Source organism: Mycteria americana, chromosome 7 (assembly GCF_035582795.1).
Source record: "Mycteria americana isolate JAX WOST 10 ecotype Jacksonville Zoo and Gardens chromosome 7, USCA_MyAme_1.0, whole genome shotgun sequence".
NCBI lineage: Eukaryota > Metazoa > Chordata > Aves > Ciconiiformes > Ciconiidae > Mycteria > Mycteria americana.
This window is the reverse complement of record NC_134371.1, coordinates 12516401-12543908: the sequence shown is the minus strand read 5'-3', so window position 1 is coordinate 12543908 and position 27508 is coordinate 12516401. Positions and strand designations below refer to the sequence as shown.

Sequence of the window (27508 nt, the reverse complement as noted above, 5' to 3'; positions counted from 1 at the left end):
GTGAGTACTCAATGCCAACAGCATCTTGGAAACCTGTAGCCTCTTCATTTCCCCTGGAGAAAAATGGTTTTCACTAAGGCATGTGTCAACTGCTACGTTTTTAACAACAAAGAGTACTTACATGTTTAAGCTGTACAGGTGACGGGCATCTCACTGAACACTAAATGTTTGCATTAAGTGAGTTCTTTGCAATGGGAGTCTTGCAGATTCCTTGATGAGAATTAACCAGCTGTGATACGCTTCTCAAACATGTAGGTTATATCTGAGATGTCTGATGACTGACTGCTTCATGGATGTTGCTATGGCTAACTGACTGACCTTTTTTTTTTTCTGTCTGTTTTCCCTTCCTGCTCACACACTCTGGACAGGACAATCTTTGTTCCCCTTCTGACATTCTTCAGCTAAACCTCAGCGTTAAAAGAACAGTTGAGACTCTTCTTTCCCTGGGGACAGATTCAGAAGAACCCAGTCTTGTCTCCCTTTCCATTCAGCTCTGGGGCTTTGTGGTGTTTTACTGTACTCTAATGCTAACGCTCTGTATGTTCTATCGCTGGGCCTTTTTTCTCTAGCTGAAGGATAGTGTTGCTGCTTCCTCCCTCCATCACTCTGGTGCTTGGGAAAGGATTTTGGTTTTTGTCAAGACTGTGTGTATGAAGTGCTTTCTTTCCCACTGATGGGACAGAGGTGACAAGTACGATGTGTAAACACATTGGTGCACCCACACGACCATCTGTGACATAATTCACATTTGTATTTGCTGTGTCGTATTTAGCAGATATAATGCTTTTACAAGGGAGGAAGTTCTGCCTGTGGGCTAGAACAAGGGACTGAGGTTAGTATGCATGCTATAGTCTGCTAACGAGTGGTGTAGTACTGGGAAAACTGCGTTGTCAGTTTGTGCCTCAGTTTCCCCATCTGTATAATGGGAATTGCACCCACTTTGGTAAATTGCTTCAGGGTTACCTGATGAAAAATGTTAAAGAATGCGAAGTATTTTTTCAACATCAGTGTTCTTGATTGGATCTCACAGTCTTAGGAGACATGGTCTGGTAAGTTTTGTCCACAGGACTTTGTTACTGATATTTTTTTTCTTATCCCCCATCCCTTATCCTGCTCCTGAGAACATTTGATTTCTCATATTTGTAGACTCTGGTGTATTACTTTGAGTCAGGATTTTTAAAATAACTGTCAGTGAATCCTGAGCTGCTTGATCTTCGTAACAGATCAAGCAGGAAATTTTCAGAAAATTGAGCTCTTCAACAGCTTTGGGAGAAACGTTTTGTGGCACAGAAGGAAAAATCCTTAAGGTTCTATCAGATGCCACAGAATGTCATAGCATTTTACTGTGCTCTGGATAAAACTTAAACTTCTTGAGTTGCCACTTGATTGTGGGCGCCCCAGCCCGTGCTTGTTTCATGCTTATTCCCTTCTTCCTCTTATCCTGTAATTTTCAGAAACCTTTGTATCATACAATTGTAGAAATATAAGTCCCGGCTGCATGATCACTCTTCACTGTTTTACAAAACTCAGGTAGTCTTCCGTAAAGCTTCAAAGCTTTTCCTTCCCCAGGAAAAGCATCCTGGTGCTTTAATGCTTTAATGTCTCAGGGACACCTCAGAACTTCAGGGCACTCCCTATGTGATGTGTAAAAGACCGTGTCTCCTCAGAGTGTAGATTGATTCAGGGAACTGCTCAGAGACCAGTGACAGGTAAGTGTTAAGTAAAATGGCTGTTCCAAATGTGTTTTCAATAAATTTTTGTTATATCTGAAAATATAGTAAATGGCTTGTAAGCCCAGTTTAAGTGGTGTTAGCATTCCGACGTTAAGCTGGCAACAACTCTGAAGCACAGTTTAAGATACACAGGAGTTTAGTTGCAGATGTGGTCACTACCAGTAAAAATGTGTTATGTGTACATAGATCTCACAAGCTCTTGTAATATGAAGTGAGTATTTAACAAAGGAGCAAGTAGAGGAGTTGATGCCCTCTTTCCAAATCACACAGTGTTCTGTCCAAGCAAAACATTTCTGAGGAAAGAGGGGACCTTTGACAGGGGGAGATTGCTTTATTTTTAAATAAGCTATTTTTGCACTGCTTACTGGTATGAACTAAAATGAACTCAGTTCCTATGTTTCTTAACTTCTTCTAATGAACACTGTGATAAAAGCTGCAAGGGGTTTTACACTAACAGTGCCTTCCGGTTTTTAAATTTTGTTTGTCATGACTGTCTGTGGTATGGAGTCATTCCAAAGCTTTTCCCCTTATGTATTTGCATACATAAGAAAAAAGATAAGGCATATTTGCTCAAGTTTACAAGTATTTTCTCAAAAGCACACTTTTTTCAAAATAACATAAATTTGCTGGAAGAAAAATGTATTTCAGCCGGATCATACGGCTTACTGTGAGAATTTCAGTCTGGGTTCATTTGTTTTCTCTCTGCTCTGAGCTTTGTGGGAGGAGTGTTGGCTGCCACTGTTTATGCTGAAGGATTTCTTTAACATCAAAAATCAGTAAAGATTCAAAGAGTGGAGAAATGCAGGTTGCTGTGGAAATAACACGTGAAAAATAATCTCTGTAGCTCTATAGGAGGGACACACTTTGGTTATTTTCTACAGATACAGAGAACTGTTGGACATGTATCCTGACTGTTGTGGAGTGAGGATGGCCAGGATGTGCCAAGGACTTACGTAGGATGAGGCTTTAAATCCATCTTAGACTGAGAATAGCACAATTATTAATAAACACTTTGAAACCTCTTTTTGCATTTTGCGTATTACTCTTATTCCTTAGAATGATTTTGGAGGTAACCTGCTAAGCAGGTGTACTTCTGGAAGGTAAATAATTGGTAGTGACTCGCACATAACATAGGATGGATATTTGCCTATAAATATACTATCGATTTCTCGTTGCCTTGGACAGGAGAAATGGCATTTTCCACATTTATGATCAAGGTTATTTCAGTCATACATAGAAGCAAGTCTTTTTTTTTTCTTCCATAAAACAACTTGTGCTTTCTGCTTTTTTGTGCCTTCCAAGGAATTTTTGTAATGAGAGAGGTCAGCACATACAGACAGACAGAAGGACTTCAGATGGGCAGTGTGTCTCATGAGATGAGAATTGCTTTTAAGTATGACATTTCCTCTTAGACCTGTTGCACAGTGTTTCCATAGCACACACTAGTATTTCATTCTCTGCTTTAAAGCAGGTCTTTCCTTACGTTTGAGAGCTAAACAGGCTTGCTACATGAGGACTCCCTCAAAAAGGCAGTTGTGTTTTGGAAAGGAAGCCATGGTTCCTTTCCTGCTCTGTGTTGTAGCAAGGTCATCATGTTGAAGCAAAGCTTTCCCCTTCCTTAAGTTCATCTACTTTTGGTTTCATAAACTGCTGCCATTTCAGTGTGGGCAGAGATAGAGGACAATTTGCTATTCCCCGCTTCTCCCACAATCCTTTTTCAAATTCTTATTTGTACAATTTTCTAATAAATAAATGCAAGGATTACCCCAAGGCCTCCTCCTTTGAGTAGTCATGTTCACGGTTCTTTAGCCACAAGCAGAAATTCCATTTCATACCTGTGTGTGTGCTAGCTGTCCATAACATTTCATATTTCAGTCACCTTTTGCTTAATTTTTTTTTTCTTTTCAGTTGAGTGTTTTTCATCCATTTTGTTTTTGTCTTTGTTTTGTTCCCCATTCAGGAGCAATTATGTTTGCCTCTACATATTTTAGAAGAGAAGGGTTTGACACAGGTAGCTGTGACTGTCCAGGCGCTCCTGGAGCTGGCACCCCCAAAGCAGCAGCAACTTCACCACTTGTCTGCTGTGTAAAGATCTCCGGGACCTTTTGGGTTACCTTGGCTAAGCAGAAGGACGTGAAGACTTTACTGCCCATGCAGTGCATCCAAACACACAGAGCTCTGTTCTAAGGAAATGAGTTTCCGTGATTCCTGACAGGAATGTTTTACTTCGTTTCTCCATTTTTTTGGAGATCACAACAGTTTCCAATAACATTTTTATTATTAATATTTTTGCCCCTTATTTTAAAAAAAACACAGTTCATTGGGAGGAGGGCAGGGAATTCCAGTGACTGGCTGTTGGAGACAGCTGTAGAAACTGACCTTGTAGACTGAAGACATGGGTGTAGAGTTTGGAAAGCGATTCCTAGGGGAATTCGTTTGTAAAAAAAGGATGTTGCTGCAGCAGGCACATGGGGAATGAAATTTCTTTCCTTCCCTGCAGAGTTCAAACAAAGGGAATTTCTTTGCCTCCAAAGAACAACAGCTATTTCTATTATATATATATAAAATTGCAACACAATCTTAACCTGCAGTGTTTGATAACAGGGTTGAACCTCATGCAGCTGTAACTTGTGTCGGCATGTCCTCATTACTTAAAATTTGAAGGGAAAAAAATGGATTTGTTTTTTTTTTTTCCCCCAAGGGAAAAAATACTTCATGTTTCCTCCACAAGAAACATTTTAGTAAAGATACTAAACCAGAACTGTTGAAATTGTATTAATCACATTCACATTCTTGCTGGGTTCACTTTCTGTTTGGGTTTTAACGTGTCTTTATCTGAAAATTTTTCCGACATCAGTGGAGGGAGATCTCCTACCTCCTCTCACCTCCCCTTCTACATGATCCCCATCACGTAGGGATGCGTTTGGTTAGTCAGTAGTTTTGTCAAATGATGACCAGATGTCATCAAGAACCATGTGTGTATTTTCTCTGCAGTGTGAAGAATTACAGCCTGCTATGCTAATCATTAGAAACCCATTATCAAGTAAGATGTTTATTAGGGGCTGAAGCATCATGTCATGCAGACATGCCAACTCTGGTGAGTGTCCCAGCCACTGAGAATTTATCATTTTAAGAACACAATTACTGAATTTCCACAGGTGGGCTGCATGTTGCCAAAGCAGCAATCTATTGCAAAAGGTAGCTTCTACTTGTAGGTTTAACAAGGCTTTAATAAATAAAGCCTTTTATCATTGGAATTACGTGAAGATGCACTGCTTTTACAGAACTACCATTACTTCCTTCCTCTTTCCTTAACATAAAAATGGAAATTCAATATACAGGAAGGGGAGAGGCAGCTGACAAGTTTTGCATTTTGCTGGAAAGTTGACCCCAAAGACTAGCTCTGTGTGCTCTGGTCCTAGTGATGAGGCCAAGCTCACTACCAGATCACTTACAATAATTATTTTTTTCCCCACAAAAAAGACCTTGCAAAATCCAGTTCTCCACCCGTGCAGTTCCTTTGTTAGGTTTTGGCCAATTTAAAGCATCCCAGAATGTTACGCTACTAATACATGCTGCACAGCGTCCGAGACCAACTTCAGGCATCGGAGGTATTGCATCTGGGGATATATTTGAAGCAGAATACACCAAGAGGATTTCATGGGGATAAAGGAAGCGGAAGAAATGGGAACAGGCTAGCTAAAAGTCATTTTTGCTGAAGTAATCCAGCCATGGGAACACTGGCAAGGACTGGTCTTAGCTGGATTTTTTCCCCTTTTGATTTGCAGTTTTGTTTCCACTCTGTTTTGCTTCATGTATTTCTTTCAAGATCCATTGCAGTGACTGTCAAATCCCTTATTTCACATAGTTATTCCAGTTGCTTCTTATTGGCATTGGCTGATCACGTTGCAAGTGGAGAAGAACACCTGAAGGGTATTTAAAACTGCACAGCTGCAAAGAGAAAGCTTTTCATACTGGGTAAGCGTGTTGCCCTGAGCCCTGCAAGAAATGAAAATGCCAATAACTTGCAATACACATAGGAAGAGAGCACCTCCATACAGACGTACTTTCCTCCTTAAGTAGGTCTTGTGTTTCACTTAATTTCGCTTGCAAGGAGTGTTGGTAATTCTTAAAGGATTACATAAAAGTGTCTGAAGTCTCTGCTGTAGTTTGTTGAGTGGAAGATTCTGCTACTGGCAGCCAAGAGCACAGACCACAGGTGTTTCTTGTATGTTTGTCTGCACATAATTTGAAAGAGGGGGGCACTGACTTCATCTTGGTTTTCAACATTAGGTCATTTGTATTGTTACAGGGGCATGCTGACTTTTTAATAGCACACCCTTTGTGGACTATTTAAATATTCCCATTTTAAGAAAACCATTCCCTTCATGGAATTGTGAGGGTGTGTTTTTTGTTCCAGTCCAGCTTCCAGCACTTAGGGAAAGTGAAACTTAACAGTATTCAGGTTGGTGGAAGTTTGACATTTCATTAATACTAGTTTTTAGGAATTAATGGGGTGGGGAGTTGAGCCTGAACTGCAAGAAATGGCCATTTCCTATCGTGTCTGGTTAACACAGCTACTCCTCTGTGCGAGCGGTGCGTACGCACAGCAGCTGAGTTCACGTAAAGAGCAATGGTTGCATGGCTGGGCAGGCGTTATGTCCCCAGTATCGCTTACTTTCTTCTAAGCAACGGTTCACTCTGGCAGTTTCGGTGTATGTGGTCATGTTAGTTTGATGTTTGTAATGCTGTGTTTTCATGCTGGCAAACACTAAATCCTGACCGGATGTTTAGGACAAAAATCCAAACCTGAAGTTTCATCATAGGGCTTATTTAATGTATCATACCAAAACCAACTTCAGTTCTGTTTTGCAAAATGGGTTGGGATTTTTCGGTGTATTTATGTGCAATTTTTGTTGTATCTCGTGAAAAGAATATTTTAAAGAAAACATGTATAAAAATCTATTTTGTGTGTTAAAGCAAAGAGGCAATTGTCTTCCCTCTCTGGGGCATTTGTGTTGGAGGATGGGGGAGGAATCCATGTGAGTGTTTCGTGCTTGCTGGTGTTTATACACTGACTCCCTTGTGTCACCATCCTTCCTCACACCATGGCGAGCACTGAGCGGCGTTCGGGGCTCAGCAAGGTTACACACTCGAGATGGAGCGGCACGGGCACTCGGGAGCCCCGATGGCACTGCGGTGGTTGGGGCAAAACAGCCGGGGTTTGGGTCTTCCCCCTTGTGAAGGGGGAGCCTCTCGTAAAGGCCCCGACCTCGGTGGCCTGCTTAAAGTAAATCAGAGAGGACTTTTTGCAGTGCCGAGAACACCTCTGTTGTTCTTGGTAGTGACACAATGGCAAATGGTATTTTTACCCTTTTATGACTATAAATGGTTCTTTGAAAAAACGTTTTAGAAACAGAGGACTTTTAAGGTGAGTTTGGACATTAAAAAATTCTTTTGTATAGATATTGTGATGTTTTACAAAGCGATCTAATTTTGTTATTTCTGAAAACAGTGTAAACGTGTAATTAATAAAGGATTTTAAAGCTCCATCCCATGCTGTATGTCTGTAAATACATTCCATAATTTCTAAGTCTGTTACGTATAAATGTGTCTCAGTATTGTATACTTTATTTTAAATTGCCTGTATCTGCCAGTAGTGTGAAATTCTAGCACATTGATAATATAAAAGGAAACCATGGGTAATTTGAAATAAAGTTTTCAAACTTACATGAATTACAGTATTCTTCTTGCTGTTTTTCTGTTGCATCAATGAATGTCACATCCTCTGTGTCGGGTGTTTATTCCACTTTCCCATCGTCACAGTTGGCAGTTAATGGACCCGGTTTGTTTCTCTAGTTTTCATAGTTAACCAAGATAGAAAAATTCCAGCACTTTTACACACATTCTGCAGCCACAGCAGAAGCTTTTTCTTCAGGATTTTTTTAACCTTCCCCAGACACTGAGAAGCAGCGATTTTGTACAGAATCCTTTGCTCCTCCCTCCCCACACCCTTTGGTTTTTCCCTTCTCAATGTAAAATGCACATTCTAGGTTTGGGGAGTTTGCTGCTGCCAGTGCTGGTGCTCCTTGCCGTTCTCGTCTTTTGGTTGGTTTTATCCTGTCTTGGGATCTGTAAAACTTGCACCCCTGCTTCATGCCCCTGCAGCATTTAACAGGTTTGTTCTTATTAGCCAAAACGTTCGCTCCTCTTTTCTTCCCTCCTCGTGGCTCGTTTTTATTATTTAAAAAACAATAAAAAAATGTAAGGCCTAGAAATTGCCAGAGATCCACAGACCGTCCGTACTTCATACACGCTGCATACCCCCGTCGCGCTTTCCCTGCCCGCCAAGCTGCGTCAGCGTTCTTTTTTGATGTCCTGGTGACACCGTCGGTCACTTGGGACAGCTCCACTCCTGCCTTCGTCAGGGCTGCCCAGCTCTCTCTGGGTGTTCATTTCCACCCCTCTGTCTAAAGATTCCTCCTAACCAGCTTCTCAGTCTCCAGCCTTTCTTCTCCATTTACCTCCCTGGAAACCAGTTTCTCCAAAGGGCTTGTGATTTCTGGTTTTCCCTGCGGAAAATAGCATGGATGTGCACTTCGATCCCATCTCTCTATAGCTGGAAAAAACGAGCGGTGCCAACCCTGGCAAAGTTCCTCAGAACTACTGGGTTTTGGGACACTGCTCTCTGCTCCCATCACTGGATGCGCTCAGCCTGTTTACTTGGCAGCTGTACAGCCAAGAAACAGAAATCCACTGCGGTTCCCGAGCGGGCAGGGTAAGGCTCGTCAGGAGAGCCGCACCGCTGGGACGGGCTGGTGCAGCGGAGGAGGCCGGGAGGAGCTGGACGGATGGATGGCAGCGTGACCATGGGCCCCAGGCAAGAGCCTGCGGTTCTTACCTGGGAGGTGTAAGCTCACGGGGGTTCGGTCGGGTTAAAAACCCTTACCCCCGTCACAGTCACCCAGCAGCCAGGATGCTTGTGTTGGGACTATAAGAGATTTTGGCACTCCCCACCTTACTGGGCTAGCTAAACACACTACTTCTGTTGCCTTTTTTTTTTTTTTATTTCATTTTTGACATAAGAAGTAGCCCTTCCCCTATACACACAGGCACGAAGCTTCCTGATTTTGGAAGCAGACTTTGCTGTGCCCATGCAATTTATGGTTTAGGGGTTGTTTTTATTTTTTCTCTTTGAGATACTGGTCACTGAAATGGAAGGTTTGAATTATTTCATGATCCAGCGCAGTGTGTTAACTTCCTACTGGCTTGTTCGCTGCAGCTCCAGGGACTTGACGTATCCTAAAAACAAGTGCTGTTACGCTGGCATCAGGAACTGGGGCTTGACGGGGAGCCCAGCCGTGGCAGAATCGCTGGACGCAGAGCATTTTTCAGAATTATGTCCTATATTGTTCTCTGCTGAAAAGCAAGCAAAGCCCAGCTGATGCCATGCTTCAGATTTCAGTTGTTTGGTTGTATTACTAATGTGTGCCTAGAGTCTGATATAAACAGTGGAGATCTACTGCTCTGTGCTACCCCACTTTTTCCTCACCTCAAAACCTCTGAAGAGTTCACGATCAAACTTCATTCCTTCCACCCAAACATGTCACCTGTTAACACCCACCACGTATGGAAAATACTAGTGCTAAATGAAATGTGCCAAGTCAGCAGCACGTGAAAAAGAAGAGTTAAAATTAGGAACATAACTCCCATGGTTGCTCTGCGGTGCCTCCTGCAATAAGGAGCCGTGGTGCAGATCTGGGGTGTAAGCACAGTCCTGGCTCGGCTCCTGCCAGCATGGGACTGGAGCGATCCCCGTCTTACCACCGCGTGGGGACCGCGGAAAGCGAGTGAATGTGTTCACGGCGCTGGTACCAGTGCTGGAATGGGAATGTGTTTCGGTTTAAAGTAAGCAGCAGCGCTCCAGCAATAATACCGATACTTCTAACGCAAGTTTGTCTAGAGTGTCTAAATTTAAGTGCTCCCTTGACAATTGACTCTGCCTGATAGCTGGGCACCAGCCCCTTCTCTCCTGTTCGGAGAGAGTTCTGAGCCAAAGGCTCTCTGCTCACGATTTCAGTCATCTCACTTGAACTTTAGAGCTTTTGGCACAGGTCAGCTTGGACACGAGGACGTTTGGATGGGGCCGGCACGGGCTGGTCACAAAGAGCACAGCAGACTTGGTATGGTTTGAGCTCATTCTCCCACGTGGGCGTGTCAGAAACCAGCCAGCTCAACCGCAGGGCTAATTTTGCTTTGTGCACAGACCTGCGTGTGATCAACAGTCCTGTCAGGAGAGAGGGCTGCCCTCGGTTAAAAAAGCAGCACACTGCTCCCCAGCAGCTTCGCTCCCTGCCCGCTGCCTCATCTCACTGCACAGAGACAGTGGCCGGGGTGGCGGGTACGGCTGTGATGGATCAGCTCCTGTAGGCAGCGCGGCCGGCTGTTTTTTTCCGTTGTTCCTTCCCTCAGTTGGGAGGTATTTGGAGCTATTCTGTGTACGTGCTGACGTTTTGTAGGTCTGTGGGAATGGAAACCTGCATGCTTTGACTGCCCTTGTGTTTACACTGCAAACTGTCAGTGGTTTTCTCCCTGCCAACCTAATGCTGGCACTGACGGCAGGGAGAGTGCTGCTTGGGCCCGCATGCGGGTGACTTGGCCTCCCTGCCGTACTCAGAGCCACAGCAAACACCAGCGCTCCAGCCACGGCCAGTGCTTTGGGGTCTGCAGAGAGGGTTCTCGGTGCAGAGCGTCCCATGCAGGTGAGTTACCGGGCTGTTAACAGGATTACCTCCCGCTAGCTGTCCTGCTTCCCATAAAGCACTTTGGGGAATATAGCATTTCTCACTGCTTTGATGCAGTTCCCCTTTCTACTGAAGAAACAGTGTCTCTGCTCTACAAGGGCAGCTTCAAGATCTTAAGAGTTACTGCAGCTTCACCTTAACTGTGTCTGTCATGAACTGTGTTCTCCAGAATAGTCTGAGCTCTGTGACATGGTTTATTTTGTCCTGTCAGACAGACACACTGCAGTGCCCTGCCCAGCAACAGCGCTGGAGCCTGTCTGTGGCCAGGTTTCTTTACTTATCGTGTCTTTTTCTTTGCTCCAGATTTTTCCTTTTTCCCTTTTTCTTTCTGCTTCGATAGCTGTTTCTCCCGAATCTTCCTGAGAGCCTGGTAGGGGCCAAGGTTTCTGCGGACCATTGTACCTCTCCACCAGGCCTGCAGCTGGAAGCAGGGGAGAGAGAGAGAGAGAGAGGTGTTAGGGGGAATCACTTGCTGGGGTACCTGGCACAGCTCAATGGCCAGAGCGTCTCCGCTGCGCTCCCCAGCTGCAGGAGGGAACCCCTGGCCCACGCAGCAGCAGCTGGGCCTGTGCTGGTTACGCTGAAGCTATCCACGTCTGCGCCGAGGGCATCTGTTGCTGGTGGCAAGGGGATGAGCAGGGGAACTGCCCCACGACCCTCCCCGTACCACCCGCGCAGTGGGGCTGGTGTGATGAGCACGGCCCCACATAATTTGAGGAGACTGGCTTCTCCCCTTTCGCCCCCTTCTCAAACCTGCAGCTAACTGCTGGCTTTCTGTCTGCCCCAGAAGAAAGGGACAGGCTTTATCTGCCCTTTGCTTGTGCCGCCCCACACCAGCCAGCTTTCTCAGGCCATTTTCTGCCTGAACAAAGCCTGTGGTGCAAATGATTAACTCCCAACTGCTGATGGAACAGCACTGCCTCAGCTTTGCTCCCCTTTACCTTCAGGATGCTCTTCAGCTCCAGGGCATCCTGCTCTAGTTGTCTTCTTTTAGCCTCCTTTTCCACCCGGTCACTGATGATGGTTTCCTCGAACACCTGGCACTGCAAGATACCACAGGGGTGGCAACAGCCACATGAAGAACGCACCCCCTAAACCGTAGGGCCAGCCTTCCAGGCTCACTCTGCCCAGCAGCTTGCCAGGGCAGGGCAGGGCTCACCTGGACCCTGGTGCAAGGAGTCTTCTCCTCTGGCTGCCTGCGGGTCTCATCCTTGCTACACGCTTTTCAGAGCCCAGCCGGGGCTGCTCTGGCCCGTGGGTCACAGTGCAGCTCCCCACCCTGTGCACCAAGGAGCTCCCTGGCAGCCCAAGGGTAATGTGTAAGTGTAGACTTTCCTCCCCCACCTCCTTTATTTGATCTTTCCTGAATCCAGATGGCAAATGTTGCTCATTACCACCGTCGGTCCTAAGGCCCTGAGAGCTGCTGCCAAAGTGAAACCTCTCACAGCCTGGGTGTAATTAACCCTCTGATCCTGTGCTGTAAAATGGCTGTCTGATGGCGTCTCAGGCAACAGATGGTGGTGGGAAGGACCCGTGCTCCCCCAGGCGAGGCAGCAGATGAGGTACAAACACACTTGGGACGCTGAGATGACAGTGTACGGAGTGAAAAATGAGCCCGCAAGGAGGGAAACATCCAACTCGGTCCCATCGTCTCAGACCCAGTGACAGTAAGGAATGATTACAAGTTAATTCCTTCTGGCTTTAAAACACCCCTTTTTCTAGACACTTCTCTCTGCCCTGTGTTTTCTGCTCCTCTGTTCCTGCATAGCTGTGATCAGAGCACGGCAGGTAACCAAGGAACCAATGTGGAGCAGGAATGGTTTTAACTGGAATCAGTTCCCTTATAACAGCGCTGTGCAGCTGTGAATGTGCATCTGCAGGAAGGGATGGAGCTGCCTTTTCCAGTCCCAGCCTGGCATACCCAGATGTTGCTAGAAGGAGCAGATTTGTTCAGACTAAGGCAACAAATAAGGTGAGGCATATTGATGGGATGGAACGGTGTCTTTGCCCTTCACGAAAGCTGTCAGTAGCTCTCTGACTACTTGCTGATATTTGAAAATAGCTGTAGGGGAAAAATCATCATCCCCCCTTGATGCCACAGATGGCAAATAGAAGATGACTACTCGGTCCCTGCCTTCCCAGGACCAGTGCTTATAATCGCACCCTCCATGTCAAGATTACTGATTTTTTTTTTCCGTGGTCTTGGTTCCTTATCTGAACGAGAGTAGGAAAAAGGCAGGATGCAGTTTTGCATGGCTGAGCACTGAGATGCTGCTGATGTCCTACCTCCTTGGCAAGTCTCTGCAGCGTTTCCAAGTTGTTTGCCTTTGATGCTTTTAGGGCATCCAGTTCTTCATCTTTAGCATCTGTGTCATTTTCATACTTGTCCGCCCAGTATTCCAGCTTCTCTTCCACCATCTGCATGAGGATAGAGGGGTGCTTAGCATGGTACAAAGAGCATACAGGGGAAAGGTGTGCTACTGTTACCTGGCTTTCAGGATGGTGGTAAGAGTCCCATAAATTTTGCACGGTCATTGTTTCCTTCTCATCTAAGCCTTGAAAGGATCAAACACCTAGGACTAGTGATAAATAACTGGTGGCTTGCAGGCCCCTCGCTGGGGGTTCACCATGGAAGCCGCAGCACTGGACTGGGGATGAAGAGAGACTGGGTTGCGCTTTCAGAGGTGCATGACAAATGGAGAAGCACTGGGGGGGTATTTTTGTGGACAGTCAATCCTGGTGAAGTAAGTGACAACCAGAAGCCATTCTTTGTGCGTATACAGAGGGAGGGGGGTTTCAGAACCAGAATTTGACAGTGAGAAAGCTTTTATTCTTTGCCTGACTCCCTGCCCACTTTCTGGATTAAACTCAGGAATAAGGTCCCAGGGGACAGCACTTCACGCTATTTCAGGTTGTGAACTTGGCTTTGTCTCGCTCGTGAATAGGAGGGCAGGTGTTGCTGAAACAGTCATCCAGATGACTTCCTCCCATTCACGAATAACTTCTCCATAGCAACAACCATGATTGCTTGCAAGGAAAAATAATCTGAGGAAAAGCATCAATCTCATTACAGCGTCACAGCTGGACACACAAGGGAGATGGGGGGCACGGTCATCCTCTTCTCTGTGGGCCCCTATAAAGCCACCAGCTGCTGTCTGAGTACAGAGAGGTTTGCGCTTTGCCTCCTGGTAGAGGTCAAATAGGCTGCAGCTTGTACATGGAAAGTCCCCTCACTATGAAGTGTTGATCGGACTAAGGTTCTGGGGCATGGAGGACACTATTTAATTGCTTTCAAGATACAGCACTTTCTTGCACTCAAATTACATTTTTTAAAATTTATTATCTCCTATTAGATTTCGTACTGGCGGTGATGTTGGGTACCCTGCAGTACTACAGGTCATACGGTTTGTGAGATGCTTTCTAGTGTTATGCACTGTAATGGGCACTGCTGTTGATGGTAGCAGAGCTATCTGAGGGCTCTCCAGAGCTCTGAACCTCTGGATCAACAGCACAAGGACATTCATGGTTGTTTGCTGCTGAAAATGGGTACAATAATTGTGAGTTAGCAACTATCCAACCCTGATTCTTCCTCAGATTAAGACAAGGTGTTGTGGTTTAGCCCCAGTTGGCAATTAAGTACCACACAGCCACTCGCTCACACACACACACCCCCCCCACCCCGGTGGGATGGGGGAGAGAATCAGAAGAGCAAAAGTAAGAAAACTCATGGGTTGAGATAAGAACAGTTTAATAATTGGAACAAAATAATAGTAATAATAATAATGAATTGTAATGAGAAGGAAAACAACAAGAGAGAGAGAGGAACAAAATCCAAGGGAGGGAAAAAGAAAAAAAAATTTTAAAAAAGAAGAATTATACAACCGCTCACCACCCGCCGACCGACGCCCAGCCAGCCCCCGAGCAGTGACCGCTGCCCCCCAGCCAGCTCCTCTCAGTTTATATACTGGGCATGACGTCGTATGGTATGGAATAGCCCTTTGGCCAGTTTGGATCAACTATCCCGGCTGTGCCCCCTCCCAGTTTCTTGTGCACCTGGCAGAGCAGGGGAAGCTGAAAAGTCCTTGACCAGTGTAAGCACCGCTTAGCAACAGCCAAAACATCAGCATGTTATTCAATATTATTCTCATACGAAAATCCAAAACACAGCACTGTCCCAGCTACTAGGAAGAAAATTAACTCTATCCCAGATGAAACCAGGACACCATCCACCCCTTATTCTATACCATCTACGTCATGCCCAGGTTCTGCCCTTTCCAATACCTCCCAGTTAATCACCACCACTTTTCCTGTCTTTTGATATATACACACAGATACCATTCCCTACGTCTATGGGCCATCCCTCTAAAATGTCCGTTGAGTTCATTTAGTCCATGACTTTGGACTCCATCTGTCATAACAGTCCTTCAGGGCAGGAGAGATGGTGTGTGGTGGTGGACTGTTGCATGCTGAAGTCAGTTCTGGTTCCATCACTGCTGCACTTTGCTTGGTTTCATCAAAGTTCATTCTTCATTAATCTGGGTGATTCTTACTGAAATACCGTTGATAGGGTGTATAGTAATCATAAAAGTGATGACATACAGTATTATATAGCAATTAACATCATACCATTTCGTTCATTGGCTATTCTCACCCAAAATCAAATTCCCTTGAGGTACACAGCGGACTTCCCCATCCTTTCGCATTACCCACCAAGTGCACCCGGGTCCTTGAGCAAAGGCAATCCCACGAATGGGCTTGCCTTTGCCTGAGGCAGGGGTTAGGGTTAGCATTCAGGCCACGATAGCCTACTGTTCGTCTCCACTCTCCATTAGACTTTTGCACTGGCCATATGAGACTGTTAAAAGGTGAGCGAGTCTTACTGATCACTCCTTGGCTCTCCAGTCGATGAATCAGCTCATGGATGGGAATCAGGGAGTCTCGGTTGGTGCGATATTGCCTCCGGTGCACCGTTGTGGTAGCGATTGGCACCTGTTGTTCTTCAGCCCTCAGCAACCCCACAACAGAAGGGTTCTCCGAGAGACCAGGCAAGGTGGACAGCTGTTTAATTTCCTCCGTCACCAAGGCAGCTATACCAAAAGCCCACCAGTACCCTTTTGGGTCCTTGAAATACCCTCTCCTGAGGCAGTCTATGCCAAGGATGCACAGAGCCTCTGGGCCAGTCACAATGGGGTGGTTTTGCCGCTCATTCCCAGTTAGGCTCACTTTGGCCTCCAATACAGTCAGCTGTTGGGATCCCCCTGTCACTCCAGAAATACAGATGGGTTCTGCCCCTGTACAGCTTGATGGTGTTAGGGTACACTGTGCACTGGTGTCTACAAAAGCCTTATACTCCTGTGGGTCTGATGTGCCAGGCCATTGAATCCACACAGTCCAGTAAACTCGGTTGTCCCTTTCCTCCACCTGGCTGGAGGCAGGGCCCCCCTAGTCCTGGTCATAGTATTCATTACCCATTTCTTGTATATACAAGTGAGGAGCTCCTTCATTAAAATCAGGAGTAAGATCAGCCCTTTTACTCTGTCTGGGGAACTGCCCACTGGAAACCGGAGCAGCAATTTTCCTGGAAGAACCCGCTTTGGTGATTGTTTTTCCTTGCAACTCACGTACCCGCGCCTCTAGGGTCGAGGTAGGTTTTCCATCCCACTTCCTCATGTCCTCTCCGTGGTCACACAGGTAAAACCATAGGGTGCCCCGTGGTGTGTACCCTCTGTATCCTCTCTCTTGAGCAGAGGAACGCTGTCTCCTAATAGCTGAGGTACTGGTCTGTACAGGTAGAAAGTAGGACATATCTTCTTTGAATCGCTGGACCTCCCAGGACAGTTTCTCCACAGCCGAGACAAGGGAGGAAGAGAGACTTTCTTTGTATTCCCAGAGCTGACTAGCCGCTTCATTCACTGTTGGACCCTCTCCGTCTTTCCAGGTCAGTATTGCCAATGAGTTGGCACATGACGACGGTGCGTTCCATACCAACTTCCGCCACATAGGTCGTGTACACTGGACTTCATCTGGATCTTTGGGTAACTGCTTATCGTCCAGGTCACCATAAACCACCTCCAACACGGCTAATTCCCTCAGGTACTGGATACCTCTCTCCATGGTGGTCCATTTCCCGGGGCGATATACAATATCTTCCTTGAAGGGATATTTTTCCTTCATAGCTGATAGGAGTCGCCTCCAGAGGCTGCGGGCTGGTGCCCCTTTTCCAATCGCTTTGTCAATGCCCCCTTCCCTAGAAAGGGATCCCAGCTGTTTGGCTTCCTTACCCTCTAATTCCAGGCTACTGGCCCCGTTATCCCAGCATCGGAGCAGCCAGGTGACAACGTGCTCGCCTGGACGACGGCTGAAATCTTTTTGCATATCTCGCAGCTCACTCAGGGATAGGGATCGGGTGGTTTCCATCTCATCCACAAGTTCTTCCTCTTCCTCTCCTTGTGATGGCCCTGGTCTTTCATCTTCCCTTTCTAAACGAGCTGACCTTCGCTTCCAGGATTTGTTCTTGTGTCTAGGGGCGACTGATACTGACACCGGTTGGTTCCCTGGTTGAACTGCATTATCTGTCGCAGGGGAGCTGGAGTGACCGCAGTGCCTGTCGCAGGGAGGGGCTGGAGTGACCGCAGTGCCTGTCGCAGCGGGGGCCAGAGTAGCCGCAGTGCCTGTCGCAGCGGGGGCCAGAGTAGCCGCAGTGGGGGCCGGAGTAGCCACAGTGCCTGTCACAGCGGGGGCCGGAGTAGCCGCAGTGCCTGTCGCAGCGGGGGCCGGAGTAGCCGCAGTGGGGGCCGGAGTAGCCGCAGTGCCTGTCGCAGCGGGGGCTGGAGTAGCCGCAGTGCCTGTCGCAGCGGGGGCCGGAGTAGCCGCAGTGCCTGTCGCAGCGGGGGCCGGAGTAGCCACAGCGCCTGTTGCAGGGGGGGCCGGAGTAGCCGCAGTGCCTGTCATTTTGTCACCAGATCCTTGAGGGTTGTGAATAGTGTTGAACAGGGCTCGGTAGGCATGGGCCAGGCCCCAGCACATTGCAGTGATTTGTATCTCCCTAGAATTGCCAGGGTGACAACATACTTTTTCCAAATATTCTACTAATTTTTCCGGATTCTGCACTTGTTCAGGGGTGAAGTTCCAAAACACTGGAGGTGCCCAACGACTTAGGCATTTGCCCATGCTATCCCACACACCCTGCCACTCATAACTATCCGGCCTTGCGGCAGATCTCTGGATTATATTCTTAAATTGCTTACTAATCTTGGACAAAATCGAAATAGTATTCCCAAGCAATACCAATAGATATATCTTAACTACCCAAGGATGTTTAAGATACTGAAAAGTTATTGTAACAAAGGAGGAAGCATTGTAAAAGAAAGTAGCGAAGGTGCCATTCTGCATTTCCTCCATAAAAAACCTCTCAGAGGAAGAAGTATAATTGCTAATTGTCTCCATAAGGTGGTACCCGACATACAGTAATGGTTTCAGGACAGCACTTAGATACCAAAATAAACCCAAGGTCACTGTTTTAATAACAAATCTCACAGGCAAAACATCACCAATTAAAGCAGAGCACAGCAAACTGCAAAAACCAACACCGATCTTTAACATGTACGGCAAAGAAATGAGCATGGTGCAGATCAGGTAAACCAGTATCGAGAACAGATGAATCAATATCGTGGCCCGCAACTACTAACAGATCTAAATTCCTTAATACGCTCTGGTTAATCTGTTATTATCTCAAACCCTTCTTGCCCCACGTTTGGTACCAAAAATGACTGTTGTGGTTTAGCCCCAGTTGGCAATTAAGTACCACACAGCCGCTCACTCACCCTCCCCCCCGCCCCGGTGGGATGGGGGAGAGAATCGGAAGAGCAAAAGTAAGAAAACTCGTGGGTTGAGATAAGAACAGTTTAATAATTGGAACTAATAATAATAATAACAATAATAAATTATAATGAGAAGGAAAACAACAAGAGAGCAAGAGAGGAACAAAACGCAAGGGAAAAAACCCAGTGATACAACCGCTCACCACCCGCCGACCGACGCCCAGCCCGTCCCCGAGCAGTGACCGCTGCCCCCCGGCCAGCTCCTCTCAGTTTATATACTGGGCATGACGTCGCATGGTATGGAATAGCCCTTTGGCCAGTTTGGATCAACTATCCTGGCTGTGCCCCCTCCCAGTTTCTTGTGCACCTGGCAGAGCAGGGGAAGCTGAAAAGTCCTTGACCAGTGTAAGCACCGCTTAGCAACAGCCAAAACATCAGCGTGTTATCAATATTATTCTCATACGAAAATCCAAAACACAGCACTGTCCCAGCTACTAGGAAGAAAATTAACTCTATCCCAGCTGAAACCAGGACACAAGGCAAAACTGGGCTGGCAGTTTGTGTCATTTCCCTCTTAGTGCCCCCTCTGTGCTTGGGTCTGTGAAACTGTTGCCCTGGCTTTGTGCAGTAGCACTCTTCACGGAGCTGCTGGGAGCCCCAGCTACTGCCAAGGAAGGTCTAAATAAAGTTCCAATTAGCTGAATACAACTATCTGAGGGAGGAAAAATTCATGACACCTGAATAAACAATGCCAATCATTACATGAACTGTAATTTTAAGGAAATGTATCCAAATGTAGCAAATCCCGAGTCTGGGAGAGCTGGGTTAATTAAGACTTGAGGATAAGTAGTCATTCAAACAGCAGCAATCATGAACCTGGTAAATTTGATGGAGCAATAACTGATTTTCTTTAGGCACTAATTGGTGATATAATGTTTATCAGTTGCTATTTTAAGCATTAGCAGACAGTCACACATACCTTATGGTGTTGCCTGAGGAAATTTTCAATCTCCATGTGGACTCGAATCTCCTCATCAGTTTTGCTCCTCAACTTCTGTGATCAGCGCAGACAGAAAACATGAGAGACAATGTTAGTGCATACGTGTGTTACACGTGCTGCTGAAAGACGAGCTGGTGAGCAAGAGTGCAGGAGCTCTCTGTGTAGTCCACAGACATTTTTCTCAGTGAGAAAATTAACCGAGGCAGTCCTTGCCCCTGAGCCATCCATGAAAAAGGGACAACTAGATCAGACCTTGATCAGCCAAAAAAAAAAAAAGCTTGCAAAAGCAGAACAGTTTTCTAGTCCAGTTCACCTTATGGCCACACGAACAGCTCTATCAGCATTATGTGCTATGGGCGATGCTGGGAGCTCAGGCTCCTTATGTTGCTAAACAGCCTTGTTAACTTCGGGCTGCTTGTGTTGCTAAATAGCCTTGATAACTACACCCTTTGGACATAGTTATGGGTCTGTTTCTCTGACGATGGTATTAGTTTAAGCAGTCCCTCCCTCCAGCCACTGTCTCCTGCAGCCATGCCATCCGTGCTGTTGCTGTTTGCAGGACCATACAGAGAAGCAATGGAAGAGAGAAAGATTTCTAACCTGGATGAGTTTCCCGATCCAGTTCAAACAGAGGTGTTGGTGACTGTGATGGAGAACAGAAAGGGCATCTGGGGAAAGAGGGAGGACTCTTTCCTTACCAGCTGGAGATGCTTTCCAGTAGGGGCCGTGGGGAAGGGCTTACCTGAATTTCCTTGTCCAGGACATTCTCTGCATTGCTGCACTTCTTCTGGGTTTGGTGGACCTGGAGGTCTGTGCTTTTCTTCATGTAGCAGCTCTCCATGTTCGTTTTGGCCTTCACCTCTTGGAGCTCATCTTTGAGGTAGACAATCATATTATCTCGGTTCTAGTGGAGGAGACAGAAGCAGCACAAAAGCAAGCCTGGAGACTAAGGTGAGCTCACTGTTTCTTAATCTCTCCACTCCCTGATAAATTCAGAAGAGACAAGGCTATAGGCATCACACTTTCCCTGAATGTTGCCCCATTTCAGCCTCTACTTCAAAGGGAAGTTTCATTTGTAACCCATACAGACGGCAATAAACTCATCAGCGAGGTGTGATTACCTCTGGAGAGGGTGGAGTGATGAACAGAGTGGGACAAGAAGCCAGGCCTTCTGGTCTCTGGTCCAGGAATGGATTCAGGCATGCTTATTATAAGCATGAAAGAAGCCCAGTAATTTCACCTGCTTAAAGTTAGGCTTTACTAACCCCTTGGATTAGGCCATCTCAGTGAGTGAGCATCTGTAAGAGGATGATAATGCCTCAGCCCCATGTATGCCAAAGTTTGATTTCCTAAAGTATACTCTATTCCTTGGACTCATTTTTTTCTAGTTATGCAGCAACTGTATAAACACAACCTTAGGAACAGGTGAAAATCTAATCTTGACTCACTCATATGTTTAAACAGTTCTTTCTTGAAATCTTACCAGGTAGATGGTGCCCGCTTTGTTATAAAAGCTTACGCCCAGGGTGAGGAAGAAGTGCCAAGGAAAAGCTGGCTATGAGCTCCCAGCCTCTCCCCATCCCCACGCCTTGTTTTACAATGGAGCTGAGCTTTCCTGGGGGAATTCTGTCCCCAGGAGCTCCCCCATGGGCAAGAATCCTGAGCCAACGTGCCCCATTTTTTCCGGCTTTTGGAGTGTGCTCAGGAAGCAAAGTGCATTTGCTTGATTTGGGATTGTTGTTTTCTTTACTCCTTTTTCAGGAATTTCTTTGAGCAACAGATAAAAGTTCATTAATCTGGGGTTGGAACTTGGAAGAACAGTTTGTAAAATAAAAAACTCTAGACTTTTGTATTAAGAGTTAAAAAGGTCATCAAAGTCTCCTGTGCAATTATGGAAGATCAATCTTAATGCCTCTGGTTTGGCACCCGATTGCTCCATTACAGCCTTTCTCTTTGCTTTCCTGCCATGCTATGACAGGTCTGATGTTCATCAGCCTAACCTTGCAGCTGAAGATGAAATACCAAAGTGCTGGCATTTAAATGTTTTGAAGCCGTATCTTGTCTCTGAAGCACCCTCGCATTCCTTAGCTGTGTAAACATGGAAAAATGCCACAGGAAGAAGCCAGCTCAATAGCTCTGTGTTTGAAAGCCTCTGCAGCATGACTCATTTGGAAAAGGTTTCCTTATAAGAAGAGTTTGGAACAGTTAAAAGGAAAATCCTTCCCTCTGCACCCGTTGTAGGACATAGTTAGGAAGAGTAAAGTATATTTACAAGGCTCAGGACAATTAGGGGCCTTGGCTGATGCTGTTTTGTGGGTTAAAAAGTCACGCATTCACATTTTTTTGCAGGTTTCCAACATCAGATACTATTTTACGGCCATATCATCATACGACTGCAGACAGCTACAGACATGACCTGTTTGTGCCCTATTAAGGTTTCTGGTAATGGCCTTTATTTTCCCTGCTATGAAATTTTGGTGGGCATTGGGAGGGGTTGTGTTCCTGGTCAGTAGACATGGGAGGTGACCGTATGACTTTGAGATTGTCTTCCTGTGTCATGATGAAACCATGTCTAAATTGAGGGGCTGGCAGAGAGACTGGGGACATGCTAATGAAAAACACCGATTTTTTGTGGTGCTGAGGCTCAGCAAAGCCAAGCCCTGCTGATGTTGATGTGTTACTGCTATCTGCTAAGGATCTGCAAACAGGTCAGAAAAGAAGGGTTCAGCCTAGGCTACAAAGTACTCAGAGAGGCGGGGCAGAGCATGAACACTTCACTAGGTTATTTTCTTTTTCATTTCATATTTTAATAAAGCAGAGGGAAAAGTGCTTTTGATTCCAGCACCCCAGGCCCCAGCCGGGACGGAGGCCCATCTGCTCTGTTTGTTTTCTTTGTTGTAAGGCATGTTTGTGGTTCGGATTTGGTCTGCGGTGTTGTAAAACATCTTCGTTAGAGGTGGGGAGTCTGGGGGCTTGGCTACATGAGCCAAAGCAGACGGAAAGTGAAACGCAAAACCCCATGGGTGGTTTACAGCAACGCATTCTCTTGGAGAGGGCAAGGCGGTTGCGGGCATGTGGGCAGCTACTGCAGCCCAGTTGATGGACCTGGCGCTGCAGAACCGGGGCACGTTTGGTATTAGGCTGCAGGTAGTAAATGCAGCAGTAGATGCCCACAACCTGTGGGCACCATCTGTGGAGTATGCTGTTCCCTGAACTTCAGGGGCAGGCACGGGGAAAATGAGTTAATATTTATTCATTCTGGTTTATCATAGCAAAGGTCCCAGCCAGGACACAGAGCGCTTTCGTAGTTAATGCAGTACACCTCTGGGCTGCTTATTTGGGATGACTTCAGTGCTGAATCTGCCAAACCAAAGATGCAAAATCATACCTCATGTGTCCAAAACTATCGCAAAACTGGCAGAGACCAGGATCAAAACCCAGGAAGTAGTTGTCGAGAGCCAGTCTGCTTCAGAAGCAGGTAAACAAGCTGATTTTCTCTGATCTCTCAGCTCGCAGACATCAGCTCAGAGGCCTGTCTGCTGCTGTTACCCGGTGCCATAGGAGTCTGCCCCACACATGCTGTTTGGCTGCAAAAGCAACTGCGCTTAGCTGGAGAGGGTATGCGCGCTCCTGTGTTTTCATTTACTTTGATTTATCTCTCTTGCAAGTGCCACCTAGATCTCTCAGCTCTTCCACAGCAATTAGTATTTACAGTCACTTAAAATACAGCTGGTTACAAAAATAGCGAACAGGAGTAAACAGTCTGAGGAATTCCTCCAGCAGTCGGATAAACCTCCTGCCGCCAGCAGCACACCCAGCGCCCGCCATTTGGCAGGCACTCGGAGGGGGCAGGGGAACGGGTGCTGTGCTACGTGCAGGCAGCGAGCGTGCCGGCAGAGAGCCCTGCTGCCTGCCTCCTTGCTTCCACACCGAGTGCGTATGAGCTCAAGCCTCTCCACTGGCAGCTGCAATATCTCAGCTTGCAAAGCCTGAAGATATGCTTAGATATCAGCTGCTGCAGCCTGAAAGCACAACATGCAGCCCTACATACACTTCAATAAGGCCGTAGCCCGCATCTCTGTCCCAGCTGCCAGAACATCCCCATGCTGCACACCCCCAAGAAATGCCTCAGCCAAAAGGTCAGCAGGCCTGGAAGGTCACACAGCTTTGACATAACAGCTTCTGCAGCCCTCCGCTAGCTCCCCTCCAATCCCAACAACTGTGGGAGCGAGCTGTGTAAGCGGCAGTTTGCTGGTGGAGGGAGCAGACCTGTTGGCAGCAGCAATCTTTTTGAAAGTCCTGTCCCTCTGGAGCCAGGTTTGGATCCAGTGCACCAGCTCCGGGTCCTGCTGAGCTGCCCTGGGGCTCTGCCAGCAGTGGAATGAAGTCACCCAGGAGCTCAGGACCATCACAAACCTTGTGCCTTCTACTGTAATCGCCTGGTGCATTTCTCCAGTAGAAACATGCCCCAGTGGGTGTGTATATATGTTTAAAACATTCCCCCAGAACACTTCATTGATGCATTTGTCCTCCTGGGAGAGGATAAGGGAGGAAGCACGACGGATTTTAGTCGCGCTACTAAAAGCACTACCAAGTGGCACACAGATAACAGCGGAGCTGGGTGCGTTATGAGAGCCCACACCGAATAAAAGTTACGGACCTGTTTTCACTGGTACCGTGGTGCAACATCTTGGTTTTCTGTCTGGTAGGTAGCCTGCAATATTACTGCTTGTTATAAAATTATACCATGACTTGCACACATGTGTGGCATAAGTATACCACAAAACCTACAGGATATAAAAAGTCTTTGGGTGAATAGCAATGCAGGAATTCTGAAGTTTACATTTCCTAAATTTTTATGTTAAACTATATAATCCTATATGATACTAACTTGTTTCAAAATCTGTACAGACTGCCACCACTTGTCCAGGAAATGGGAGAAAGTGAGTATTTTTGTACAAGCTAGAAAATTAACACTGCGGCAGCAAACAGAACTCCTGCAGCTAAACTAGAGCTGTCGGTGATGCTCCTGCACAGAGGGGTAAGAGCAAAACCAGCCTGATCATTTCAGCTCCATTAGAGACATCAGTGCTTTCCAAGAGGAAAGAAAACAAAATAAATAAGAACATTTAGCATTTGATTTGTGTTCCATTAGAAAAAAAAATGAGCTGAGCAGGCTAATACAGCATTAATTAGCATCTCATTAAGAGGTAGCAAGGCTGAAAATACAAACATACAGGCAACATGCGTGAAGCAAAGACCGTGTTTTTCTGGTTCCATGATTAGATTTGCTCACTTTTGTTTTCTCATCCACTAGACTGGAGACAACCATGTAGGCTTTTGTCTACAGGTCTGTGCATTATTATTGTTCAAAGTACTCCAAATTCAGCAAGCTGTATTTTTGTTTTTAATTAGTTGGCAAGGTTGACAAATCATGCAAGTGTCTGTAAAAGTGCCTATGGGAAAATCCCATATGAAGCGAATAGAAACTATTCTCCCTTGGGAGACAGAGTGAGACACCATTATTTTTGGCACAGGAGGAAAGCAGTACTTGAAAGTAGTCTTGTCTTTGATTTGTTATCAAAGCTGAAACTATAAGTAAGCCCAGAAAAGGACTTTCAAGCTGGAAATATAAAAACAAAATCCCAGATGAGTGCAGATCCCACTTCATGAGGCAAAAAGCAAGAACTGAATTAGCAGAAGGTACTGAAAGAACACAGAGAAGAGCACCCTCTCAGCACAGGAGCTACACACCTTCTTATGACTGCAAGAGGTAGGAGAGGTGCAGGGCAGGACACAGAGAAGTGCCCAGCCTGACTGCACAGTGCCAGGACATTGCTGCTGATGTGAGATGGGATGATTACAGCCCCCTATACACCAGTCCCCGGGAAGGCATTAAACCAGAACCGGATACGTATATTGTGTGCACAGACACTGTGAGGTTTGAGGAGCACTACACAGAAGGAGAACTACCTCATCATATTCACTAGCTTGGGGAGCGGGAGAACAGGAGCTTCCCCGGAGCCATCAGAATCTGACTGAGAAGGGACAACGTGGAGAAGCAAAGAGACAACATACAGTCTCTGAGCCTGACAAACTATCCAGCTTATTTCGTTTGACTGCCACACAGATGTCAAGGGACTTCTGGGTTGTCCCATAGGGCCTGGAAATAGGCTCCCATACCATTTCCAGTGGCAGTAAGTAAGTATGTATTGAGGTATACAGTTCCCCTTTTCAGTCCTGGCTCTTACCTCTACATCCTTTAGATGTTCTGTTCAAATTTGTAGGGAAAAAAAGTTCATCCTGCATTTCTCTTTTAGTCGCCACAGCTGTTCTTCCTTGGTTTGTCTCCTAACTTGCTAACTTTCTATTTCCTTCAGTGACTCCTCTTCTTTCTCCTCCCTGTTATGTCCAGTTTTTTTCCAGTGTTCTTTTCATCTTGCTACATCTTGCTACAGTGTACGTTATGCATTTCCAGGATCTCCGCTAGTAGATGAGTACTGACCTAAATGAATTTTCCCATCTTGTACATTCCTGCTTTCTTCTCTGCTCTTCTAATATCTCCCCTGGACTTCTGGTGTTTTGTCAGTTATAGATAGCTGCATACGCTACCAGTGCCAATATGTCCTTCATGTTCTTAGAACAGTCCTGTATTTACAATTAAACTTTCCACTGCACATGCATCCACGCTGCCAACACAAAACCTTCATATTCTATAAACTGTATTTCACCAGCATGTAATGGCTTAAAATTCCTCCCTGTAGCCAACTATATCCTGGTTTGATTACTGTCACACTTTTGTCCAAAGACAAAATTCAGTGATACCGATCCTTTCCTCAGATGCCCTTGCTGTCTTCTTGCTCAGTACTGAACCAAGCGTCAGATTCTTGTTCCTTCTTCCAGTCCTTGTATAGCTCTGAACCTGCCTGCCTTTTGGTTGTTTTCTATCACACACTCTTTCCTGCCTCAGCAGGGCTAGGCTGCGTTTTCATGTTTCTGCACAGAACTGCGTGTGCTTTTGCTCTAAAGCACACATGAGCATCAAGTCTGAGCTGTCTGGTGAGCATCAAAGTGACCAGTGATACGCCATTCAATTGATCTGCACTTGTGTAACAAGTCTGACATGTCCAGAATGGCCCAGATTTACCGTGCATGCACATACTATTTGCATGCTGCAGACAGAAGGGCTGAAGCTTTCCAGAAAGATCAAGTTGACAGCGTATGTGCAATAACATTGATCTGCCCTTGTGTAGGACTCCCATGTTTGGGATTTTCTAATATCTGGAAGCCTAGAAAAATAGATTAAAATAATGAAATTTTCCCCAGACAAAACTGTAGGTAGAAAAATGGCATGCCCCTATGCCAGGTGTCTGTCTTTCTCACGCCCTCATTGTCACACTTTCTTCTGTGCCAGGTGTCACGTCTGCATGAGTGAGTATGACAGAACCTTAGATACTTCTATCTGCAGATAATCTCTTTCTTACAGATTGCAGATGTCTGTGCTTTGCCACTCCCAGCAGTGCTTTTAGGGTATTCTAACTTGATCATGGTCTCTTATGATTATGAGCATTTTGAGCTCCCATTTGGAAATGGTTGGACACTGCTCTTAAAGTCATTAGCAGGCTTATTCAGAATACAAATCTTTATTGCAATTATTCTGCTTCTATATTTCTAAATGATGGATCATTATATATGCCACACGTCCTCTCATCTGACTGATAGTTCCTGGGCAGCAGAGGCAAGCTTGCTAACAAGCTTCCCCCCTGGCGTGATGCCCAGTGCTAAGTGATCTCACCTGAAGTTCTATTTCAGTTTGTTTCTTGACATTTTGCAGCTGTTTCTCAAGTGACTTTATCTCCTTCTTTCCTTCCTCCTCCCTGAAGAAAAATGGGAAAATACAATCACTTGAATATATCAAAAAAGACAAGAGCTGTTTACCTAGAAGGGGAACTTCCCGTCTCCTGATACATTGCGGCACCTAGCTGAACACTGCCCCACTTATCCTGCTTACTCAATGAGTTTCTAACAGCTGAACTAAAAGAAGTGCACACAAAAGCTTGTCCTGCTTCTTCACACCAGCAGAAGACAAGCTGCTTCCTGTGGCCAAGTAGCAAAAAAGGCATTCATGTCTTCACTCTGAGCCTTGGGGAG

The 27508-nt window shown here is 46.0% G+C and overlaps 2 protein-coding genes across 17 annotated transcripts in view; one reads left to right on the top strand and one right to left on the bottom strand.

Annotated features, from left to right (window-relative positions):
- Positions 1-7461, top strand: part of LRCH3 (leucine rich repeats and calponin homology domain containing 3) — a 71719-nt gene extending 64258 nt beyond the window's left edge. For 8 of the 13 annotated variants that reach the window (XM_075507105.1, XM_075507103.1, XM_075507098.1 and 5 more), the window contains one exon: positions 369-3683. In XM_075507105.1, coding sequence (XP_075363220.1) covers positions 369-569 — 201 coding nt within the window. In that variant the 3' untranslated portion in view covers positions 570-3683. The other 5 variants (XM_075507106.1, XM_075507104.1, XM_075507099.1 and 2 more) reach the window with 2 other exon arrangements.
- Positions 7462-10127: 2666 nt separating this feature from the next.
- Positions 10128-27508, bottom strand: part of DRC9 (dynein regulatory complex subunit 9) — a 29667-nt gene continuing 12286 nt past the window's right edge. For 3 of the 4 annotated variants that reach the window (XM_075507075.1, XM_075507074.1, XM_075507076.1), the window contains 6 exons: positions 27153-27234; positions 20100-20261; positions 19337-19411; positions 12824-12955; positions 11479-11580; positions 10128-10958 (listed from right to left, as the gene is read on the bottom strand). In XM_075507075.1, the coding sequence (XP_075363190.1) occupies positions 10815-10958; positions 11479-11580; positions 12824-12955; positions 19337-19411; positions 20100-20261; positions 27153-27234 (697 nt within the window). In that variant the 3' untranslated portion in view covers positions 10128-10814. The remainder of the gene's footprint in view (positions 10959-11478; positions 11581-12823; positions 12956-19336; positions 19412-20099; positions 20262-27152; positions 27235-27508) is intronic. The other variant, XM_075507077.1, reaches the window with a different exon arrangement.